The sequence below is a fragment of the Haliotis asinina genome, chromosome 6 (assembly GCF_037392515.1).
Source record: "Haliotis asinina isolate JCU_RB_2024 chromosome 6, JCU_Hal_asi_v2, whole genome shotgun sequence".
In the NCBI taxonomy this organism is placed as follows: domain Eukaryota; kingdom Metazoa; phylum Mollusca; class Gastropoda; order Lepetellida; family Haliotidae; genus Haliotis; species Haliotis asinina.
The window spans coordinates 32,258,484-32,281,596 of record NC_090285.1 but is presented as its reverse complement, the minus strand read 5'-3'; the positions used below and the strand labels follow the sequence as shown (position 1 = coordinate 32,281,596).

Genomic DNA, 23,113 nt, shown 5'->3' with positions numbered 1-23,113 from the left:
GTTGTACTTATGGCGCTTGATAAGGTGTCATTCGATAACTAATCAACGAAAAGAAGTTATGTACACGTAGCCGAAGAGGATTTCCAAGATGTTTACAAAATATGAAACTAAAATGACTTCGGCTCAATCATGAAAATTATTCTTGCAACAGATTTAAGTCTGTCGACATTTCACTAATGATAACTCACTTGTGGCCAACTACCGTATCATCACACACAAGCTGAACTAGAACATAGTTCTTTTAGCAGTCAATATATTTAATGCTGTTCAACTTTTTTTTCAGTTTGTAAAAGTATCGATTACCTATTTACCCGAAATCCGATTTGCCGTTTTGAGATAGTGCCGTTTTAGTCTGCCACCGACTGAGTTCAAGGAACTCTCGTACGGACGGAGATAAATAATGAGGGACTGTTTCGCGATTGGAAACATCATAACGTGTTTACATTACAACCAAAGAATATTCAGCGCACAATAAAGTGAATCACATTACCAAGGTTTGTATTTACTTCAGTTGGTTGTATGTGTGTCTCCATCGATGAAAACTGTAGTTGATCAGATCGTCCAGAAGTGTCGAACCTACCGATGAGATATGTAACTTTATGTTCTCTTTCTTTCATTTTTGACAACATTACCAAGCGTTTATGTTGTACGTAGAGTACATTTCAGTAAATATTCATGTACCCAGACTTGCACCTTTCGTGTTTTCATGTGTCATGGGTGTATGGAATCATACACTTTAGCAATGGTTCGTGAACGTCTCAGATGAGATTGTCAATTGACGCTATTGTGTAAGTAGAAGACTTGAAGAAGAGTTCTGATGTCATTTTGAAACCAAACATAAATTCAGGAAAATCTAAAGTGAATCTAAATGCTTAAAAGTGTACAGAGTCATCTAAATTAGTCTATGGATCAAATAGATGTGCCATCAATTAGCTTTTACCGGTTTACTAGAAAGTCAAGTATATGGTGCTTTCTGGGACAGGCTCGTGCACTTTAGAAGACTCAGACATGTCTGAGTGAAATTATATCATTAATGATTAAATAATATTGCATGAATATATAATACTCTTGTTTCAAGGAGGAAAATGAACATATTTTAAGAAATGTTGACATGATCTAACGTAGCTATGACTTATCAATTATATGTTCATATTCTGATATGTTTCATGAATTTAAAACATCAGTTCTTCTCTTTCAGATCAGTCTGAAACAACAGGTGGCATGATGCTGTCCTGTACCTGAGTAGATCTCTAACCATACAATGACTGATCGCCTTTCCACAAGTGGCCATGACACAACACACACAGACGTGTTGCTGCCTGTTAATGGAGCCGAGGCAGAACATGAAGCTAGTATGCTTCAACAATCTCTCTCTCACCAGACAGAGTCAGCCATACTTCAACAATCTCTCTCACACCAGGCAGAATCAGAAATGCTCCAACAATCTCTCACTCATCAGACAGAATCCAATATTCTTCAACAATCTCTCTCTCACCCATCAGAATCAGAAATTCTCCAACAAACTCTCACTCACCAGACAGAATCAGACATACTTCAACGATCTATGTCTCACCAGGCAGAGTCAGACATGCTCCAACAATCTCTCTCTCACCAGACAGACTCCAACATACTCCAACGATCTATGTCTCAGCAGACGGACTCCCACATGCTCCAGCAATCCATGTCTCAGCAGACAGACTCCCACATGCTCCAGGCAACAATGCCTCATGCACAGAGTTCAGAGGAATCTCTGATCCCAAGTGAAGAACTCCATGGAATGCAGCTCATTGCTGGAGAGTGCAACTCTGTGTTACAGTGTGATTTATCCAACTCTCAGACGTCTCTCTCTGTGGAGAATATGGGCCACAGTTCGACACAGTTGAGATACAACAGTGCCAGTTCAAATACCATCAGTTCACTTGCTCAGAACTCTAATCTTCAATGTGATTTGTCCGAATCTTCACTGTCTGCTACTTTAAATCCCAGCTCTAGTCAGCTGACCTGTGATGTAAGTACTCCTCAGGTCCAAGTGGCAGCATGCCAGAATTCTTCCGCACAGCCAACGTATATCACAACCACAGTTCCCATCAGCTCACTTCTTCGACCTGCATTCCCACCCACTAGTACATATGACAGTGTCGGTGAGTCAAGACCTGAATTCAGCCAGCCTACAATGTCCGCTCCTCTCCAACCAACACCCAATGTCAAACCAGCCATATTATCTAACAACATTCTTCAACAGGCTATTTCACTTAACTTCCCAGCAAACTTTGTAGCAGCTCTTGCAAGCTTGCCACTTCTACAGTCATCAGGATGTTCCCAGGTTCCAGCCACCAACTCGGCTGCCATCCCCACCCCGAATGTGGTCCCTATAGCACCAGCACCACCTACATCCACCATGTTTCAAGCTATTCCAACAAACATTGTCCATAACCAGAACATTCTGTCATCCATGAACTCTGCCTCGAGTAGTGGCAAGTCTGTGGCTTTGCCTTTTTCCCCAGTATTGCAGAAAATACTTCCAGATACTAACAAACGCCCAGACATCATCACAACAGCCTGCAGCAACACTCCAGCTGTGTTGTCAGGGACTACTGTGTATTGCACTGCCACCTCTCAGGCCCAGATGGACTCAACATTGCTACCCCATATCATCAACACTGTTTCATCTACTGCAGCAGCTTCAGTGTCACTTGTACATCCTCATCATGCGCTGTCATGTCGTATAACCATGGTAACAAGTGTGGTGACGCCTTCAACTGGGTCTCCATCAACATCATCTCAAACTATGCTGCCAGTTGGAACCCATGGTATGTTTTGAAGTGTGAAGAAAACCTGATCCGTAAACTTGTTCTTAAGATGGTTGCGGATTTGTGTTTAATTTTTATTAAGTTTTTAGATGATAAGAGGTAGAGTGAATTAACAAACAACTGCAGTGAAAACTTGCCTCTGATCACATAATTTCAAGATAAAAAATCTCTATGTGCAATGAGCTTACTATATATAATCTTGTGTCTTGGATCTACGTGTATGTAGTGACAGGGAGAACCACAAAATGGCTTCAGATATAGTACCCATATGGAGAATCAAATACCATGTTCTTGGGCATGACAAGTGTACACTATAAACACTACCCTACCCTACCTCCAGCATAGCAAATGAAATTCTTTCAATGCCACAAAAGTCTGTTTAACCTGTTTTTAATTTCAAGATGTATATACTGACCTTATGTTGTAGCTGAATAGGTTTGTCATGTTTTAGTATTCATTTATGTCGCCGATGTTATTCTTTCTGGGAGTGTAGCTTACAAGCATTTGTGTGTTTGAAGGTGTTTCAGTTGCCCCTGAGGTATCGGACAGCCCTCCACAGCCTACCACTGGACTGGCACTGACCAGTGACCACCAGGCTGCCGCCACCTTCTCATGTAAGTGTGATCCATTTGGTAGCTTACCTGCTTATGCGTGCTCTGCCATTTATGATATTATTCAGTCTGTTTTTGACTGCAGTATATCTAGTGACTTCCTACAGTACCCTACACCATTCCAAGGAGGAACTATTTCCCAGTGCACTGTGGTACTTACCAGTTACACTGTGATAACCCAAGGTGATGAAACTGGTTTTGTTAAATCTGGCCTGTGAGTGAAAATATGGCTTATGTTGAGCACCAAATACTATGGTAGGTATGAAACTTCTTTGGGTGAAGTGATGTCATATTGAAGTTTACTAATGGCAGTAATGTTTGTCTTCAGCTCAGTTCCCAATGCCTGTCCCAGTGATGTCTACACAGGAGTCCTCCACACTAGCTGCCAGTGACATGCAGTCTTTACAGACCTGCCTGTCTCACCCCTTCATCCAGTCACTTAGTCACCACAATCTGGTCACCTCTCTTGGAAATCAGATTGTGTTCAACCCCTCCCGCTCACAGGGAACATCATCACCATCCTTCCCTCAACTTGCCCCTGTGGACTCACATCAGATGACCCAAGGGCAGCTTCTAAGACAGTCTGGATGTCAACTGCCAGAAGCAGACGACCAGTCATCACTGATAGCCAGCTCCATGTCCACTCACGTGTCTGCTGCTACTGGTGCCTCCACGCAGGTATCAGGGGAGAACTACCCAGTTCCAGCCCCAAGCAGTCTCTCTCCCATGATGCACCTGTCCAATCACTTCCAGACATCTGGTGTGTTGTCCAACGTTGCCCTATCTCCCTCGGACCCTGCCAGTCAGAACCTGACAACCCGTCTGTACCTTACCAGTCCCCTTACAGTGGTGCCTCTTAATCATGATCCCCAGGGCCGAGACAAGGGGGAGGGTCAGGAACAAGCAGCACCAGCCTTCACCCTGGCCAACATGTCAGGTGAGTGTTCACACGTCACCATGACACTTTATTATGTCTTCACATTCCTTAGTCTAAATCCAGAAAAGTGGAGATCTTTGCATGTTACACTAAAACACTGACTGCCATTAATACTGCCTGCAAATATTGTCAGAACAGACATTCTGCACCAAGTTAACTGACTGTTTTTCTGATGATATAATCTAAAAATACCCCAGTAACACTTGCTGATGTTTTTAACAGTGATAGACATGTTGCTAAAGCAGCCATCAGACATACCTGACATGGACCGAGCTGCTCTTCCTCCCAAAGGGACAACAGAACCCAAGCCAGTCCAGGACAACACACCCAAACTATCAGGATTGTGTGAGTAAAAGTCATGGAAATATACACTTTTGTTTTGTTTTAAACATATTTTATTCACAGAGAACTTTGAATACCCTCTCCTTGGTATGCACATAGGTAATTTAGATTAGATATGCACAAGTCATACAACACACCTAAGTTAACTGGATTATGAATACCTTACAATCTGCCTGATCACTGCATATTCTTCTGGTTTTGCCCATTTTCCAAAGGTCAAAGGCTCCTGCTTGTCTTACTGATTTAGGTGTTTTATGTCTGTGACATCATGTAATGTCCACGACAAAAGATTTCACTTCACTACACAATTTCTTCACTGTGAGTGTTTGAGCTTTGCGATCAGCTATCAAAGCTTAAACATATGGGCCCTGAAACAGCACACAAGGACACACGTATGTTTGTGTGCACGCTCACAACAACAAACACACGAAATGAAATTGTAAGAAAGAATGTAATTTTAGGACAAATTTATAATCATGGAAATGTTTCCCTACTTCTGTCTACTTTTGATTCTTTGAAATTTAAACAACCAAAGCTTAAACTTCACTAGAGTGTTTCCTGAACTGGTGTCTCAGAAAACTGTTCTCAAAGTTTGTATCCTATTTTAAACATTTCTTGTACAACTATAGTGACACAGACATGTTTAGAACAACATGAACAATGCTGGTTTCAGTTCAGTGCAAGTTATATACATACTGTCAGTTTGGACTTCACTACAGTTACATTCATTACTATGTCGCCCAGAACTGCCACTGTAAATGAATGTTGTAGAGTGTATTTACATTTACTGTATTGGAAACAGTGAAGGATGTCATTTGCTGTCATGGTTGTGACAATCTCACACATTTAATGAATTTAAGGGTCAAATATAACTGAGCATCATAATAGTATTGTGTAAAAATGTGTCAAAGTTGTAGACAAAGTGAATTTCTTGTACAATTACCCACTAGAAATGTCATATTTTGTCCTTATCTTGACTCATGCTTATTATGCTTATCTCCTGTCTCTATGCAGAGATATAGTAGAACACTTGAAATCTCTAGAAGTTCCCTTCTAATTAATGCAGACATACAATATGCTCACCCGCCAGAAGCCTGCCTTTTCCGCCAATGTGGTCACATGACCAGCCATGCTTGTCACTCTTTCCTTCATCGCCCCACAAAGATGGTTGGAGGCGTTTTGGGTCCTGATACAATGATAAATTTTTGCTTATATTTCAGTCCTTTAATCTAAATTGAGTCGTATTCGGTTTTTGGATTGTATTTATTATCATCATGATGTGAAATTATTGTTGAAATATATAAATTTTCATGTGTTTTGGACATGTTTTCTTCAACTTAGACATTGTCTTAGTTGATGAAATCGTGCTTCCAATGTTAGTCTGTGCTTGATTTGCACAGATTATGTCCTTCATGCAAACTTACTTGTTCTTCCACTGTTTGCTGTGAACTTTGTAAGAATTTATCTGATTCAGAATTTGCATTATATTTATATACTGTTCAAAGGTGTGGGAATTACAATCTAGGCTCTCTCAAGTCATGTTTAATAAATCGTTTGAATCTGTGTCTTGTAACTGTATGTTGACCACGGCTGACATCCATGCTTTTAGTGATCAGCCAGATGTACCACAAGGGCATGGTTGAGAGACCAACGAGACTTTGTATAGATCACATAAGAGGACGTTGCCAGAATCAGAATCATCTCTACCTAAGAAGTTGAAATCCTCATTATCATCATCTAAGACTAAGGCTTCAACTGCTTTGAAGACCTTCAGCGATGAGATCGTCGTTCCCGACGAATGTCACATCTACCATGAACCTCTACTACTACTTTAGCATTCCAGATCATCGTTCTGCGTCTGTTAGGCCTTCATCAGCTACATCAACAACAATCCTACAACCTTCAGAGAGCCTACTTTCTATGCAGAAATCTACAATATCTACACTCAACATGTGAGATGCTTCTGCTTACACCTCAGTTACTAGACACCAGTCATATGATAAATCTGATGGATCACTGTTTTGAAGAGGAACGGAAACGTCAGTCATCAGCTACAACTACAGTTGCCCTGCATGATGGGTCATTGACTGCACTGGGTCTGTTCACGGCTGTATCATCTTGTCGCAGTCTGGATGAAGCTCCTTCCATCGACTTGCCAAGGGCTTGCAACTGATGGAGCCCACTAGGGCCGCAAGCGTTTACTGCCTACATCCCCCGTTTGTCAGGGATGCCGTCATTGTTCATCTTCTTCATTGGAGTCCTTCACATGGACCCATCATGAACGCACCTGACGTAGATGAGGACTACAATCTCATTAATGAGACTCGCAAGAGGTGCTACAAAGTGGAGGATTAGCGACTGGCTCAACAGGATACAACCATGCGGTGTACCTTCTGACTCATCCATTCCAGGGCTATCAACAAGTCTCTTATCTCCAAGTTCAGCAACCCGGGAACTGAAGAAGATAGAATGATTATCTCTGCGCTCACCACTCAGAAGGAGGATCAACAATTCATCTTGAATTGTATCTTGTATCGGAATGTGCAGGTAGGTGTCTTGCACATTCTAGACTCCAGGAAATATCTGCGTTTCTTATTCAAAGGTCAGCATTACTAGTGGATAGTTCTACTATTCTACATGGAATATCTTTGGTCACGTAGCTATTTAGTCGAGTCACCAAGACCATTGTCACTTACCTACATCAGCGAGGGCTTCACAGTGCCTTTACCTGGATGATGGCATCCAAGCTCATCACGAGACAAGTCAATGTTGATTTTGGTCAGCAAGAGATTGGTCCCCAGTACTCATCGCGGAACTAGGACAACCAACACTACAAGCACACAGCAATCCAACATCATTCTAGTTTCACGTCTGGATGATATCAAAGCCTGCTTAAAGCATCATGAAAGGTTCTACACTCTCGACATACTTGGTGGCACTCAGCTCGGTTATCACCACGAAAACAGGGATCAAGCTGACTAAAGTACTGGAACTACTCGCCTTTCTATGTTTGTACAAGATGGAAGACCAACAACGTAGATTTAATGCACCAGCTTGGGATTTGAAAGTTGTACCTCAGTGTAGTGTGATGTCTACGAGCTACTAGACAGGACATTGTTTGAATTATTGCCCCAGAAAACTTGCCATAGCAACAGTGGCACGGATGTCAGAAATACATGCTCTGGACAGTCATACACAGTTTGACTCCAGTTATTGTGAGATTGTCCATCAAGGACTGAGAGGGGATTTCATCACCAAAATTCAAAAGCCTGGACAACAGGACAGACAATTCCACACATCGGCATTATCTACAGTCCTCGGGCCACATGATGCGTAGGATTTATCATTATGTCCAGTCAGAGCATTGGAGATATACATCACATGTACCAAGTCTAGGAGACAACGTTTCAAGCGCCTGTTCATCCTTATATCTACTGAGACGCCTATGGAAGTATTCTGCATCACTATCTCAGTGTGGATCAGAGCTGTTATATGGAGAGCCTACAAAGCAGCAGGATTGGAACCTCCGCAAGCCTCCAATCCACATGAAGTCAGAGCCTTGGCCTCTACACTAGTGCTACATGGGAATTGCTCGCTATCAACTATAATGGAGGGCTGCTTTTGGAAATCAAACATGGTGTTTGTCAATCATTACCTACGAGACATAGTCACGAAGGATGTCACTGGCATTGACCAATTTGGGCCTCTTATAGCTGCACAGCAACTAACGGCTCCCCGGAGGCGCTGAATTCACTCACCCGTTTGGTCACATGACTTGTGGAAGCCAGACGCTCTGCTGAGTATAATGGTGGAGAGTCCATGCACACGCCTTGAACAGACTAGCATGAGTGATTATGACCCTGTACTTGTAATGAAGATACTTGTACATGAAGACGGGTCGCAACTAGTTTTGATTACAATATCTTGACATTTAGTTGCATCAGAAACCAGCAGGATGCTAATTACTTTCGAAGCCAGTCAACGAAGCCTTCTGCAGAAGACAAATTTGACTGGATGTGATTCCCCCCAGAATCTACAAAGAATATTAGAAGAACAGGACCAAATTATCGCTGTTACAAGTTCCCGTTGGAGGGAACATAATTATTGGACATAATTTTGACAGCCAACAGAATCCAGCATGGCCTGACCGGCATGGCCGCTGTTTCTATCGAATTCTGTAAGCAATTAGGCGTGAGTCAGGGTAAGGAATAATATAAAATTGATATTTTATGCTTATCCTGACTCATGACGAAAGAGGGGCGGTGGGGTAGCCTAGTGGTTAAAGCGTTTGCTCGTCACGCCGGAGACACAGGTTCGATTCCTCACATGGGTACAATGTGTGAAGCCCATTTATGGTTTCCCCCGCCGTGATATTGCTGGAATATTGCTAAAAGCGGTGTAAAACTAAACTCACTCACTCACTCACTCACTCACTTAAGCCCTCCCAGCCGCCCCACACAAGCACGCTAAATTCCAATAATTCTCATGTCGGGCGATTTACAAGGAGAGAGTGACAAGCATGGTCGGTCAGTTTGTGCGGGAAGGGGGAGGCTACACGTGAGTGAGTGTATTTTATGTTCTCTTCTTTTAGAAGGGAACTTCAAGGGATCTCAGGTATTCCACTCCCTTCCCCAGGGAAGAGGAGATAGGCAATTAAGCATGAGTCAGGATAAGTATAAAATATGAAATTTATTCAGAAACTTACATACTTATCCTGTTCTGCCCTTATGTGACTGTTCTCATCTATTATAACATTCAATAACAACAGATAGACTATAGAGCTTGCTAACATTCCATAACAATGTAGATAAGCTACAGGGCATTGCTAACATTCCATAACAATGTAGAAAAGCTACAGAACTTGCTAACATTCCATAACAATGTAGAAAAGCTACAGAACTTGCTAACGTTCCATAACAATGTAGAAAAGCTACAGAACTTGCTAACATTCCATAACAGTGTAGAAAAGCTACAGAACATGCTAACATTCCATAAAAGTGTAGAAAAGCTACAGAACTTGCTAACATTCCGTAACAATGTAGGAAAGCTACAGAACTTGCTAACATTCCATAACAATGTAGAAAAGCTACAGAACTTGCTAACATTCCATAACAGTGTAGAAAAGCTGCAGAACTTGCTAACATTCCATAAAAGTATAGAAAAGCTACAGAACTTGCTAACATTCCATAACAGTGTAGAAAAGCTACAGAACTTGCTAACATTCCATAAAAGTGTAGAAAAGCTACAGAACTTGCTAACATTCCATAACAATGTAGAAAAGCTACAGAACTTAATAACATTCCATAACAATGTAGTAAGCTACAGAACTTGCTATCATTCCATAACAATGTAGAAAAGCTACAGAACTTGCTAACATTCCATAACAGTGTATTAAAGCTACAGAACTTGCTAACATTCCATAAAAGTGTAGAAAAGCTGCAGAACTTGCTAACATTCCATAACAATGTAGGAAAGCTACAGAACTTGCTAACATTCCATAACAATGTAGAAAAGCTACAGAACTTGCTAACATTCCATAACAATGTAGGAAAGCTACAGAACTTGCTAACATTCCATAGAAATGTAGATAATCTGTAGAGACTTACTCCCATTCCATAACAATGTAGATAAGCTACAGAGCCTTGCTAATGTAGATAAGCTACAGAGCCTAGCAAACATTCCATGTATTAATGACACAGCACTCCCTCCGGCGTGCCACTAGGAAGCAGGCACTTGACCTGTGTGGTGGCCAACCTCTGATGGACTATGTGTTGTTACAGTGTGTCGTGTCATTCCTTGACCTGTTGTCTTGTCCTGTGTAATTGCAGACTGTGTGGAGTGCAACAACAGCTACAAGAATGGATGCACCTACCACAAAATGAACTACACCTATGTGGCTGACCAACCAGTGCTGCCTCGAGCCCGGCTAACGCTGCCAACATGCTTGATCCTGCAAACTTCACGCGTGAAGATTACCGCAGACAATGTCAACAACCTGGGTGGGTGCAGCTTCCATGGTTACTCAAAGCAATTTAAATCACGTTTGTAGCGTGATATTCTATGTGAATTAGTTGGCTAGGTCTGTTTAATGTTTAGCAACGATTTCTGGATATTATTTCATTATTTATTACATTATATTTTGAAAGCTTATGTGAGGGAAGGGGAACAGAATGATACAATGTTTCATACACAAAACTGAAAAGAAACTGTTTCCTTAAAATAAGTGTCAATTTTGAGGGATTTTATATAAGCCACAAAGAATCTTGGATTTCTTTTGTTTACATTATCTCTGCAATACAGATGTTTCACACATAGTACATGTATAAACAGGCATAAATGTTTCCTTATCCTGTCTCATGCTTATTATGTTTGTCTCCTTTTTCTGTCCAAACATAGTGGAACACATGAATTCCTTGAAGTTCCCTTCTTTAAAGCGGATGCAAAATCAGTACTCACCCAACGAGTATCCTCCCTTGAGCCTGTGCATTTGGCAGGCAAGTCAGTCACATGACATGCCATGCTCTTCACTCTCTTCTTATTTGCCCTAGAGGACGGACGTGGGGTCCCAATACGGCACATATCCTTAACTAGTTTTGGCGTTATAATCAACTTAATACAGCTGTATTCGGTTTTTGATCAGTATATTTACATCATGTAACAAAATTACTACCAAATTGTACATAATTTGTTTGCCTTTTTAACTTTTATTCATCGTTGTATGTTTCATAACATTTAAAGAAATCTTGTTTGCGTAGCAAATATCGGTTGTCAGTGGTTGACCCGCATTCATTTTGTCCTTCTTGCACTGACGTTTGCTCTTTCAGCTCAAGTTGTATCCTCTGTCAAAATTTAACTATTCAAGAGTTCTGTAGTTATATATTTGCTGTTCTTAGGCATGCAAAGGATTATAACATGCCATGCCTACATCAACAAGGTCTATGCAGTGCTTTCTACCTAGACGACAGGATTCAAATGCATAGAGATCCCATTCGACTCAGACTGCAACAAGATTTCACCATTTGTCTACTAACCCAGTTGGGATGGCTTGTAAATCTACTCAAGTCAGACTAGAACCATCTCTAATTCTTAAGGATACAATTCTGCACCGCTCATAATCGCATACTTGTCCGGGAAGATCGTTTGAACAAATTACAAGACACGCAATACTCTCTCTGTTGACACTCTGTTGTTTAGTCTACTGACATCAGCCCAAGACGTGACACACATGTGGAGGTTACAGTTATGCTTGTTACAGAGATTAGTCAACGATCACCTGGACAATGCCAAGACATATCTCCTGGTGGACACACAGAGACAATGTCTGCAGGGAAACTTACCTAACAGAGCCAGAATTCATAGATGCATTGACCAAGTTCAACATTCAGATACAGACATTTGTGTCGCCAATACTGGATTCACAAGCCTGGGCAACAGACACTTTCAGCATATTTTGGGAGGGACTAAATGCGTATGCATTTCCACCTTCAGTACTAATACCTCAAGTATTACAGGAAATCCTGCCTTAAAACTGCCAGAAGGGCAGAATCTGCTAATTCATCCATACACCAAGCAAGTGCATGGAAACCCGTCAATATTCCAACTACATGTATGGAATGTATTAAGACTTGTTTAAAGAATCAAGGATATTCTGCCAGAGCGGCAAAGGTTGTCACCTACACACATCTACTCGGACACTTTACAATGAAGAGTGGAAGAGATTTGAGATATATGCTCAGGGATGTACTGCAAGTAAAACATCTTATCCTCAAGTGGCTGACTACGTGTGTCATTTGAAAATCACAAGACACATAAAAGGCTCAACATTATCAACGTACCTAGCTGCATTCAGTACAGTCATTACTCTGACGACGGGCATAAAGTTGACTAAAGTAACAGAACTACTGGCATTACTACGTTCTTTTAAGTTGGAAGAGACTGGTGAAGGTCACGGGGTAGAATAGGTCTTCAGCAACCCATGCTTGCCATAAAAGGCTTGTTGTAAGAGGCAACTAACGGGATAGGGTGGTCAGGCTCACTGACTTGATTGACACATGTTATCAGTTCCCAATTGCACGGATCGATGCTCATGTTGTTGATCACTGGATTGTCTGGTCCAGACTCGATTATTTACAGACATTTACATATAGCTGGAATATTGCTGAGTGTGGCGTAAAACTAAACTCACTCACTCACTCACTTAAGTTGGAAGACAAAAAAAAGGAAATTCAAGGCTCCCACATGGGATCTTAACATACAACTACAACATCTTACAAGCAGCGCTTATGAGCCTCTAGATCGGACATCCTTGGATATGCTAACACAGGAAACACTATTTCTGGTTGCCCCTGCAACAGCTGCCCGGATGTCAGAAATACATGCGCTGGATTATGCACGAACATGCTTTGAGAAAACAGCACATCAAGACTGTGAGCACCTAGGACTTTATTTTTAAAGTTTTGGGATTTTATTGCTAAAATCAGTCGTGAGGACAACATGACAGACAATTTAATATCCCAGCACTACAGTACAGGTCCAAATGACATGCAAGATTTATCCTTGTGTCCCATCAGAGCATTGAAAATCTACCTGCAGTGGTCTAAAAGTAAAACAAGGAGACAGAAATTCAACTGCCTATTTGTCCCGATATCAACTGGAACACTCACAGTATGGACGAGAACCGTTATTTTAGGAGCACATAAAGCAGCAGACCTTGCACCACCACAAGCCTCCAACCCACACGAAGTAAAAGCCCTAGCCTCAGCACTTGCTTCATATGGGAACTGCTAGATAACAACTTTAATAAAAGGCTGCTTTTGGAAATCCGATACAGTGTTTTTGCCAACCACTGCCTAAGAGATATCGGCACCGAAGATGTCACTGGCATTCACCAATTCTGTCCACTAGTTGTAGCACAACAACGGTTCCTAAGAGATTCTGAGAAACTCTCACCCTTTTTCATCACGTGACTTGTCGATTCCAATACACTCAGTGGAGTAAAATGGTTGAGGGTCCATCTGCAAGTTTTAGAACAGGCTAGCACGAGTGATTATATCCCTGTACTTTTATGCTAAACTTGTACCTGAAGAATGGAATGCACCATCACTTGACACAGGTGTCAATCGATGAAGTTGCTATAACAAAACGAATAGGGCGCTAATATATCTAAAAACCACAGGAAGACGTCATAAATAAACTTTTGGAAAAAGTTTTTGACAGTTGTGGTCCCTCCAAGATACAAGAACAAAAGTTGAAAGTCTGCAAATCTGCAGTGCTGTTTTCAAGTTCCTGTTGGGGGTTACTGGACGTAAAATACATGACAACCAGATAATCCAGGATGTGGCATGACAAGCATGAGTCAAGATAAGGAAAAATATGTATTAAACTTGATATACTTATAAATAAAATTTATACTTATTCTGACTCATGAGGTTAACCCTCCCGTCTCATGATACTCTGGATTTCCCTGTAATTTCGAGTGCCGGGCAATTATTGGGAGAGAGTAAAGAGCATGTCATGTCATGTGACTGCGCGCCAAAGTGCACAGGCTCACGGGAGGTTACTCGTTGGGTGAGTACTGATTTTATGCCTGTTTTTAAGAAGGGAACTTCAAGGGAATCAAGTGTTTCACTATGCTTGGACAGAAGGAGACAAGCATGATAAGTATGAGTCAGGATAAGTATAAAATGTCAATAATCAGAAAATTACATATTGTAAATGTCCAGTGTATTTTGTTGGTATATGTAGTTTGTACAGTACAGTACATGCAAATCATTGATTTTATTTCGGAATCATATTTTGGCTTTGTGTTATTTTTTTTTCTGATTTATTTTGAGTTGTTTCTGAAATGGTATGTGATTTCCAAGTTTAATTTCAATCAGTAAACTGGTGGTCTATAGAACTACAGAACACGAGTCATTTAAGTAAAGCAAAGGAGAAATAACCTTAGGGTTAGAATCACAGGGCAAGTCAGACCATTGGAATGACAAGTTCCTATCTCGCTTACCATTTTTGTGTTGCAGGTGTTTTTGCCAATGAGAAGATACTGAAGAAGACAGAGTTTGGTCCACTTATAGGAAAGATAGTGTCTGAAGACAACTATTCCTACACTAGCAGTTTCACCTGGAAGGTGAGTAACTCACAGATGTCCTAGCTGCAGACACATGGCTATAGGTGCCTTAGCTGCAGACACATGGCTATAGGTGCCTTAGCTGCAGACACATGCCTATAGGTGCCTTAGCTGCAGACGCATGACTACAGATGTCCTAGTTACAGACACATGGCTACAGATGTCCTAGTTACAGACACATGGCTACAGATGTCCTAGTTACAGACACATGGATACAGATGACCTAGCTATAGACACATGGCTATAGGTGCAATAGCTGCAGACACATGGCTACAGATGTCATAGTTACAGACACATGGCTACGGATGCCCAAGCGACAGACACATGGCTACGGATGCCCTTGTTACAGACATATGGCTTCAGATGCCCTAGCTACAGACACATGGCTGCATGTGCCTGAGCTACAGACACATGGCTGCATGTGCCTGAGCTACAGACACATGGCTACATGTGCCCTAGGTACAGACACATGGCTACTGATGCCCTTGCTACAGACATGGCTACATGTGCCCTAGCTACAGACACATAACTACATGTGCCCTAGCTACAGACACATGGTCACAGATGCCCTTGTTACAGACACATGGCTACATATGCCATAGCTACAGACACATAACTGCATATGCCCTAGCTACAGACTCATGGCTACAGATGACCTTGTTACAGACATATGGCTACATGTTCCCTAGCTACAGACATGGCTACATGTGCCCTAGCTACAGACACATAGCTTCATATGCCCTAGGTACAGACACGTGGCTACATGTGCCCTAGCTACAGACACCTGGCTACAGGTGCCGTAACCAGAGACACATAGCTAAAGGTGCCCAAGCTACAGACACATAACTACAGATGCCCTTGCTACAGACTCATGGCTACAGGTGCCCTAGCTACAGACACATTGCTACAGGTGCCGAAGCTACTAACACATAACTACAGATGCCCTTGCTACAGACACATGGTTACAAGTGTCTTATAGTCACAGGGTCCACAGACAGTTGATTTGTGAAAGTACACCTTAGAAAGTATCTTCATTCATCCTTGTTTGTCCATCTTCAGCACTATCCAAATGTGATTCCCAGTGTTGTGTGTGTATGTGGGATGTGAATTCATGCCCTCTGAATCCAGAGACCACATTCACCTTTATGCACTTCAGTGCACTGAGTAAAATTGTAAATTCCACAGGTGTACAGCAGACTGAAAACCAACATGCTTTAACCAGTCATTGTGTTTGAGGATATTTCAATCTTATGTTTGGAAATTCATTCCCAGACTTGATGTGTAGGAAACGTTGAGTGGTACATTATTATGTATTTCAGATATTCTACAGTGACCATCACAGTGTGGTTGATGTAAGTGATGAAGCAGAGTGTAACTGGCTGATGTATGTGAAGCCAGCACCGACATTGCAGGACCAAAATGTGGTGGTCTACCAACGGGATGCAGAGCTGTACTTCGTAACTAACAAGGATATGGAGGCTGGATCAGAGATGCTTTTCTGGTTTGCTAAAGACTACGCAAAACTCTTAGGTTAGTGATTCTGCTGGAAGGGTAATGATACGAAAATATTTATTGAGAACATGGGTTGATTCTTTCATCATATAAAAAGATTGGACCTAAGAAAAAAAATGCAAAAATGCAGTGCAAAGTTTTTATTTTATTGAGAATTATCACATTAGATGAGACCACCTCCATGGCTACAGGTGCTCAAACTATAGACACATAGCTACAGGTGACCGAGCACAGTTATCTCATGGATTGTCATATTTGGGTAATGGCATCTTTGGTTATAGGAAAGATGCAGAGTTTGATAAAAAGCTTCATTTTTGTCACGAGTTATCATAATTAATGATCACCTAAAGTTGGGACTCACAGTCGGGGGGTTTTTTAGCCTCCCTCGCATTCCTGACTTGTTCTGTGCTGTAACAGACAGTAAAGAGAAAACTGTGATGAGAGGCATGAACACTGTGGCAAACTGTTAGTCAGATTGAATTTATGGTCTGTTACTTTTCCAAAAGTGTTAACAAAAATCAGCACAGGTGTGTTTAATTATTCAAAATGACCACAGCCAAAGACATGTGACCTTTCATACTTGGGCATCAGCTGACATAAAGTTGTTTTAACCTGCACCATGGACCTCCCAGTATCTTTACTATCTCTGTAAACTTGTCAATATTTTTAGGGTTCTCTTAAAAATTAACAACTAGAAGACCAAATATGACATGTTATATTTTTCCTTATCCTGACTCATGCATATTATGCTTGTCTCCTTCTATCCGAACATAGTGGAACACTTGAATCCCTTGAAGTTCCCTTCATTGAAGAGGACGTAAAATCAGCACACACCCACGAGTAGCTTCCCTTTAGCGTATTGGCGAACAAATCACTCACATGACTGGACATGCTTGTCACTCTCTCCTTCATCGCCCTAGTCGACGGATGTGAGGGCACCCGTGTCCTGATACAGCACCATATCCTTTTACTCTTTAACCATATATTATCTAAATTTCAGGTGTATCCATTTTTGGTCTCTATATTTACATTATATAGCAGAATTATTACCAAATTGTACATATTTTATCCATAGTTTGTCTTGTCATTATATGTTTGCTAACATTTGCTGAAAACTCGACTGTCAGCAGACGTCAACGCCGCAGGGTTTTCTCCATATACAGCTTGCTCCCAAGTTCCATACAGACGCCACAGACATGATTAGCCATCAGCGTCGGACCTGGAGGATCATCACGACCCTGCACATAGAGGTTATCATTGAGACTGCTCATTACAAGACCATCCTTCAGCATTTAGACTCTTCGAAGGAAATTTATCAAGATATTTCACCTGCACGCACACTTATCAGTCCTCATCCAGCATTCCCCCATGCATGCACGATCTCTTGGAGAGGAGGACCTGCATGAACACTCTCATTTGTTAGTTGACTCAACTATGGAGGATGCTACGTAAGTACTTTCTATGAAAGCAGGTGCAGTCATCATTGGAGGTTCTACGAAATTACATATTGAGGAAAGTGTAAACTGCACCTTAGCATTCTCGGAACGTTTCAATTATATCATGTCAAGTTTTGGCCCACATCATGTTCAGGAAGCATGTTGCAGCATAGATGTTGGCTGTGTTGTATCAATATGTGGCAACCACATTATTTTCAATAAAGAATACCACTCAGCCGCCTATACATGTGTTCACTCGTGTAACTCTGGGACAGGCCATAGTGACTTTACGGACAAGGACAAGTGTTGACGGAAAGAATCAGTGACTGCACAAGATTCCATAATGACCAGTTGACTGCAACACCGGTGATGTCACTTTTCTGAAATCTAATTGGTCCATTGTTGACAACATCCTGTGCAGAACTCAGTCACAGTTCATGTATCAGGAAATCATCTACAGATGTATCTTCATGGGTCATAGAGGTCTTCTGTCAGCAGGTTAAAGTTTATTTTCTGTGATTTAAAGTGACAAGCATCACCACAATCCAGTCTACTATAAATAGACTTCCATCGATAGCATTGCATCATGGATTGTCGGTGATTTGAAATCAAAGACTGATGCATCATCACTGCACATTTCCGAGATTCTGGTAACAATATCCTCATTACAGATGAAACGTGTGCAAGAGCATTGATTCTAGCCCTGATACCAGAAGCAATACTCTCTCCGTTGACGCTTCACAGTTGGCAGTGTTTACTTGATCTACTGACTACAACCCATGACTTGACTTACAGGGGGAGGTTACAGTTACGCCATTACAGGGTTTTGTCAGCGATCACCTGAACAATACCGACCTGTTTGTTGTACCAGTTTCTCTGAAGACATATTTGCTTTGGTGGCCTCACAGAGACAACGTGTGCGAACCCAGACTGTTCATCTATATATAGATGCATCTCTCCAAGGATCACTTTCACAGCGAAGTTGTTTAGGGTAAGTGGTTCAGACAAGATCAAGCTCCACACATCAATCTCTTAGAGATGAAAGCGGTGATCAACACAATACAACACTGGTCAAGCCTTTTCAAGGATGCAAGTTCACGCAGTTCACACAGACAACTCCACTGTAGCACTCTACATCAACAAAGAGGGCTCAACTAGGTCACCAAGTTTGTTACAGTTCATGTTTCACCTGTACAGCATCGTCAACAAGGTGAACATCTCCATGAAGGCATGTCACATTTCAGGAGCCAAGAATGTCACAACAGACATACTAACATGGCCACTACAGCAGCATCCAACAGAATGGAGGATACATCCAGAGGCATTTCGGCTCATAAAATACAGACATTAGGATCCCCGATAATAGACTTGTTTCAGTTTCAACAAACATTTACAGACATTTGTGTCTCCAATACATCCAGAGGCATTTCGGCTTTTAATACAGACATTAGGATCCCCAATAATAGACCTATTTGTTAAGTTCAAAAATGGTTACAGACATTTGTCTCTAATACCGGATATACAAGCCTGGGCTACAGATGCTCTTAGCATACCATGGGAGGCCAGGGAGGGACTCAACACATACGTGTTTCTGCCTCTAGTACTACTGCTTAAAGTATTACAGAAAATCAAGCATACAATGTAAATGTAAGCACTCTATTGACCAGCAAGGGTATGGTTTCCCGACCTACTACATGTCCTCAGAAATCCTGCCTTTTCTAAAGCTACTAGAATCTGCTAATTCATCAACAGCACCCAGCAAGCTCTTTGAAATCTGTCAGTATTCCAGCTACACATATGGACTGTATTAAAAGCTTGCTTGAAGAAACGAGGAATCCGACACAGTGTTTGCCAACAGCACAACAACTAACGGTTCCGCAAAGGTGCTGAAAAAATCTCACTCTTTTTATCATGTGACTTGATGATGCCAAACACTCTGCAGGGTAAAATGGTTGAGGGGCCATGTGCATGTCTCAGAACAGACTAACGTTAGTGATTGTATCCCTGTACTTGTATGCTATACCTGTAACTGAAGAAGTGATTGCATCTTCTCTTCATGCATACGTTAAAACCATGAACTTGCTATGAGATAACTAGTAGAACAATAGTATATCTAAAACCATATGAAGAAGTCACAAGACACTCTTACTGACAAGTGGGTCAAGTGTGGACCCCCAAGATTCTGACTCATGAGGTCAGCTCTCACATCCTCCCTTCTCATGACATTCTGGATTTCACTGTAAATTCAGGTTTTGGACTGTTTGATTTAGAGAGAGTGACAAGCATGGCCAGTCATGTGACCAATTTGTGTGCCAATGCACGGGCTAAAGGAAGGCTACTCATGGGTGACTGTCAAGTTTATGTCCTCTTCATTGAAGGGAACTTCAAGGGATTTCACCATGTTCGGATAGAAGGAGACAAGCATAATAATCATGTTAAGTATAAAATTAATCAGAAAATTACATAATCAAATGTTTAAAATGATGGAAATGAATGTACATTATATTAAATTACCAATAAGTCCCATAGGCAAAAAACTGTTACAAATTGTCAACAGTGACGTGGACACTGTGGAATACAAAGAAAAGCTCCCTGTATTTTTATCACAACCTTTGTATAGCAATAGATTAAATTGGTGGAAAATGCAAGCTCACTGTTATATTACTATATTAATTGTTACCCAGTTCTGTGTTTAGCTGCTGTATTGAGGTAGTAAACATGTCATATGGTCACCCTTAGTATATTCTGCATCCAGGCCTGCCAGCCAAGCCCAGCCAACTGTGGCCCTCCAACTGCCCCTACTGTCATGTGTGCAGTAAAGTGTTCAGTGATTGGAAGAGTCTCAGCCGACACATGAAGAGTGACCACCCCAACTCCAGTTCCCGTCGCTGGCCATGTCAGATGTGTAACAGACGTTTCACGTCCACCACCAAGCTGAAGACCCACATGGTGGCCCTGCACATGAGGCTTAAGCCATTCTCCTGCTCACACTGTGGGAAGAAGTTCTCCGACCAGAGCAATCTCCGCCAGCACCTCAACATACATACAGGTAGCACTGAGTCAATCACAAGATAGTCATGGTTGCATAGGAAAGTTTGCAAAGTCATCTTGAATTGTTACCAAAGGTTACCAATACTTTAGTAACCTATTGAGTGTTGTAGGCATGACAGGGAGTGATAATTTGCTTTGACATAGCCAAAATGTTTGTGCAGATAAACTGGCAACTGAAAATCCTGTCACTACAAAAGATGTAGGTATGGCAGGTTGTTTAAATGGTGACGGCATATGCTTTTATGAGTAGTCTAGGACAGTTAAATCCACACAGGAATACATGGAAAACGCTGTTGTTTCTCTGCAAATATTGGGTGCAGGATGCCACTGGTCTTCAGTACATAGCATGCATGTGCATAACGATGACTAGATAGTGGGGCTGGATGAGGTCTGACCAAGCTACATGATGGAAGAGTCAAACTGTTGTCCGGAGAGTTGTTTGCAGACTATATTTACTTGCAACATTTACTGTGATTGATCATATTTTATTATTTCAATAGGACAGCAAACTTGGTGAACTCAAGATGGTGACCTCTTTTCTTGACCATTTTGTTTCCCTTACATGCAGTATTAAGAATGACGCAAAATACCCTGGGATTCGTTGTTCCTTTCAAGTAAAACTTGTTTGTAAATGATAAAATGTCTTGATTGTTTTTAGGTGAGCGGAAGTTTACATGTGACATCTGCAGCAAGTCATTTCGTCAGAAGGCCCATCTTCAGTCTCACATGATCATCCATACTGGTGGAGAGGGACTCCAGTGTCGATTCTGCTCAGCAAAGATAGCTCGCCCCTCAGACCTGAAATCCCATGAACTAAAGCACACCAAGGAGAAGTGCTATCCCTGTGCTCTTTGTGTGAAGGTCTTCTATAGGCTGGCCAACTACAAGAAGCATATGCTGGTCCACAACAAGGAGCGCAACTTCACCTGTGTTGAGTGTGGCAAGTCCTTCTACTCTAAGTACCACCTGACCCGGCACCTGAAGAGCTGTAAAAATGCCAAGCTTGGAGGGACCCATGGGCTCGGGGGAAGCGAGGAGAACCTGTTCAGTACATTGGACAGAGACCCACAAGTGGAGATCGATATTGTGCGTGATGACAACATCATCATGAACACAACCACGGGTATATGTGCACGTCTCCGCAATCAGAGGCAGGAAAGATGACACACAGCAGCAGTGTATTGCTTTACAAATGGACGCACACACATGCATCCCTACATCTCTGTTCAGGATCCGCCCAGCTGCCCCCACCTTTCAATCTAAACTCAAATGCACAAACATACAACCACATATTACCCCCAACTATAGATCATCACATGTATATCGTCAGTGTGACACATGAATCTGTTGTTTAATACTTTCAACTTTTAGCTATCGCCTTCATCGTCAGCAATTCATTTGTTGGGCACTGTGTCTTCCACTTCTTTACTATACTAGAACACATTGTAATTCCTATTATTGGAAGAATGGTTTTCAGTTGATTGTGGGTGGGTAGTTCATTAAATCTGAGTCTACTGTTGTTAAAACCTGAAACAATACTCATTGTTCATAGCATGTTAGTGAAGGACATGGTTGTGTTATTATTATTATTATGTTTTACAAATTAAGATCGATATGCAGCAGAGAGGGTTCGGGTGATCCTGGCAAAGCTCATCATCAGCTCAGGGCCCTCGCACCCTCTACACACAGCCCAGAGAGCGAATGGGAATTCTCCCAGGAAACACTGCCTAATCGAACCCACCAAAAACTTTCCGGAGAATATGAAGGCTCCCCAACACTGCAGCCTTCTGCATTACCCAGATTGTCAGAGGGGCTGTGCTCCCGGTGGAGAACCCAGGCAATATCCTGATCTGTGCCAAGAGATCAGGAGGTACCAAACCAAGGGCACCGAGAACAATGGAGAGCCTGACAACAGTGTACTTGGGATGCAGGCGAGACATTTCAAAGTTGAGGTCTGCATATTTATCGTGCTTTTCCTGAATCTTGCGAATCACATTGCTGTCAAAAGGGGCAGGAATTTGTTATTATTATTATTTTTGTGTGCGTGCGTGCATGCGTGCGCGCGTGTGTGTGAGAGAGACAGCATTCATATTAAGTGTAACAAATGAATTGCTGCTAGACTTTCCTTTCCTACTTGATAATATTGCATACAGAAGTATTTGTATGCTGCATAAACTACTGACTGGATGTTGTATACAAAGATTCATCCAGCATGAATGTAGGTGTAAGTCCATGAATGCTGAACTTGTTACCTTGTCCAGAAAGTAAACGCATCACCTTGGAGAAGA

General features: G+C 41.7%; 1 protein-coding gene across 1 annotated transcript; it reads left to right on the top strand.

Annotated features, from left to right (window-relative positions):
• Window positions 1–374: 374 nt before the first annotated feature.
• LOC137288116 (uncharacterized) lies at window positions 375–23,113 on the top strand. Its single transcript, XM_067820513.1, has 10 exons — window positions 375–494; window positions 1,199–2,810; window positions 3,329–3,424; window positions 3,750–4,358; window positions 4,581–4,703; window positions 10,529–10,699; window positions 14,720–14,826; window positions 16,146–16,356; window positions 20,530–20,823; window positions 21,484–23,113. Exons 2-10 carry the CDS (start codon window positions 1,262–1,264, stop codon window positions 21,987–21,989), a joined length of 3,666 nt encoding a protein of 1,221 aa, XP_067676614.1. The 5' UTR covers window positions 375–494; window positions 1,199–1,261; the 3' UTR covers window positions 21,990–23,113.

What these genes read in the sequence shown, in the direction of transcription:
- LOC137288116 (XM_067820513.1), top strand. Translation starts at nt 1,262, where the DNA reads ATGACTGATCGCCTTTCCACAAGTGGCCATGACACAACACACACAGAC. An exon ending in GCTGCCAGTTGGAACCCATG is followed by an intron (nt 2,811 to 3,328) that starts GTATGTTTTGAA and finishes GTGTGTTTGAAG; the next exon opens with GTGTTTCAGTTGCCCCTGAG. An exon ending in AGACAATGTCAACAACCTGG is followed by an intron (nt 10,700 to 14,719) that starts GTGGGTGCAGCT and finishes TTTGTGTTGCAG; the next exon opens with GTGTTTTTGCCAATGAGAAG.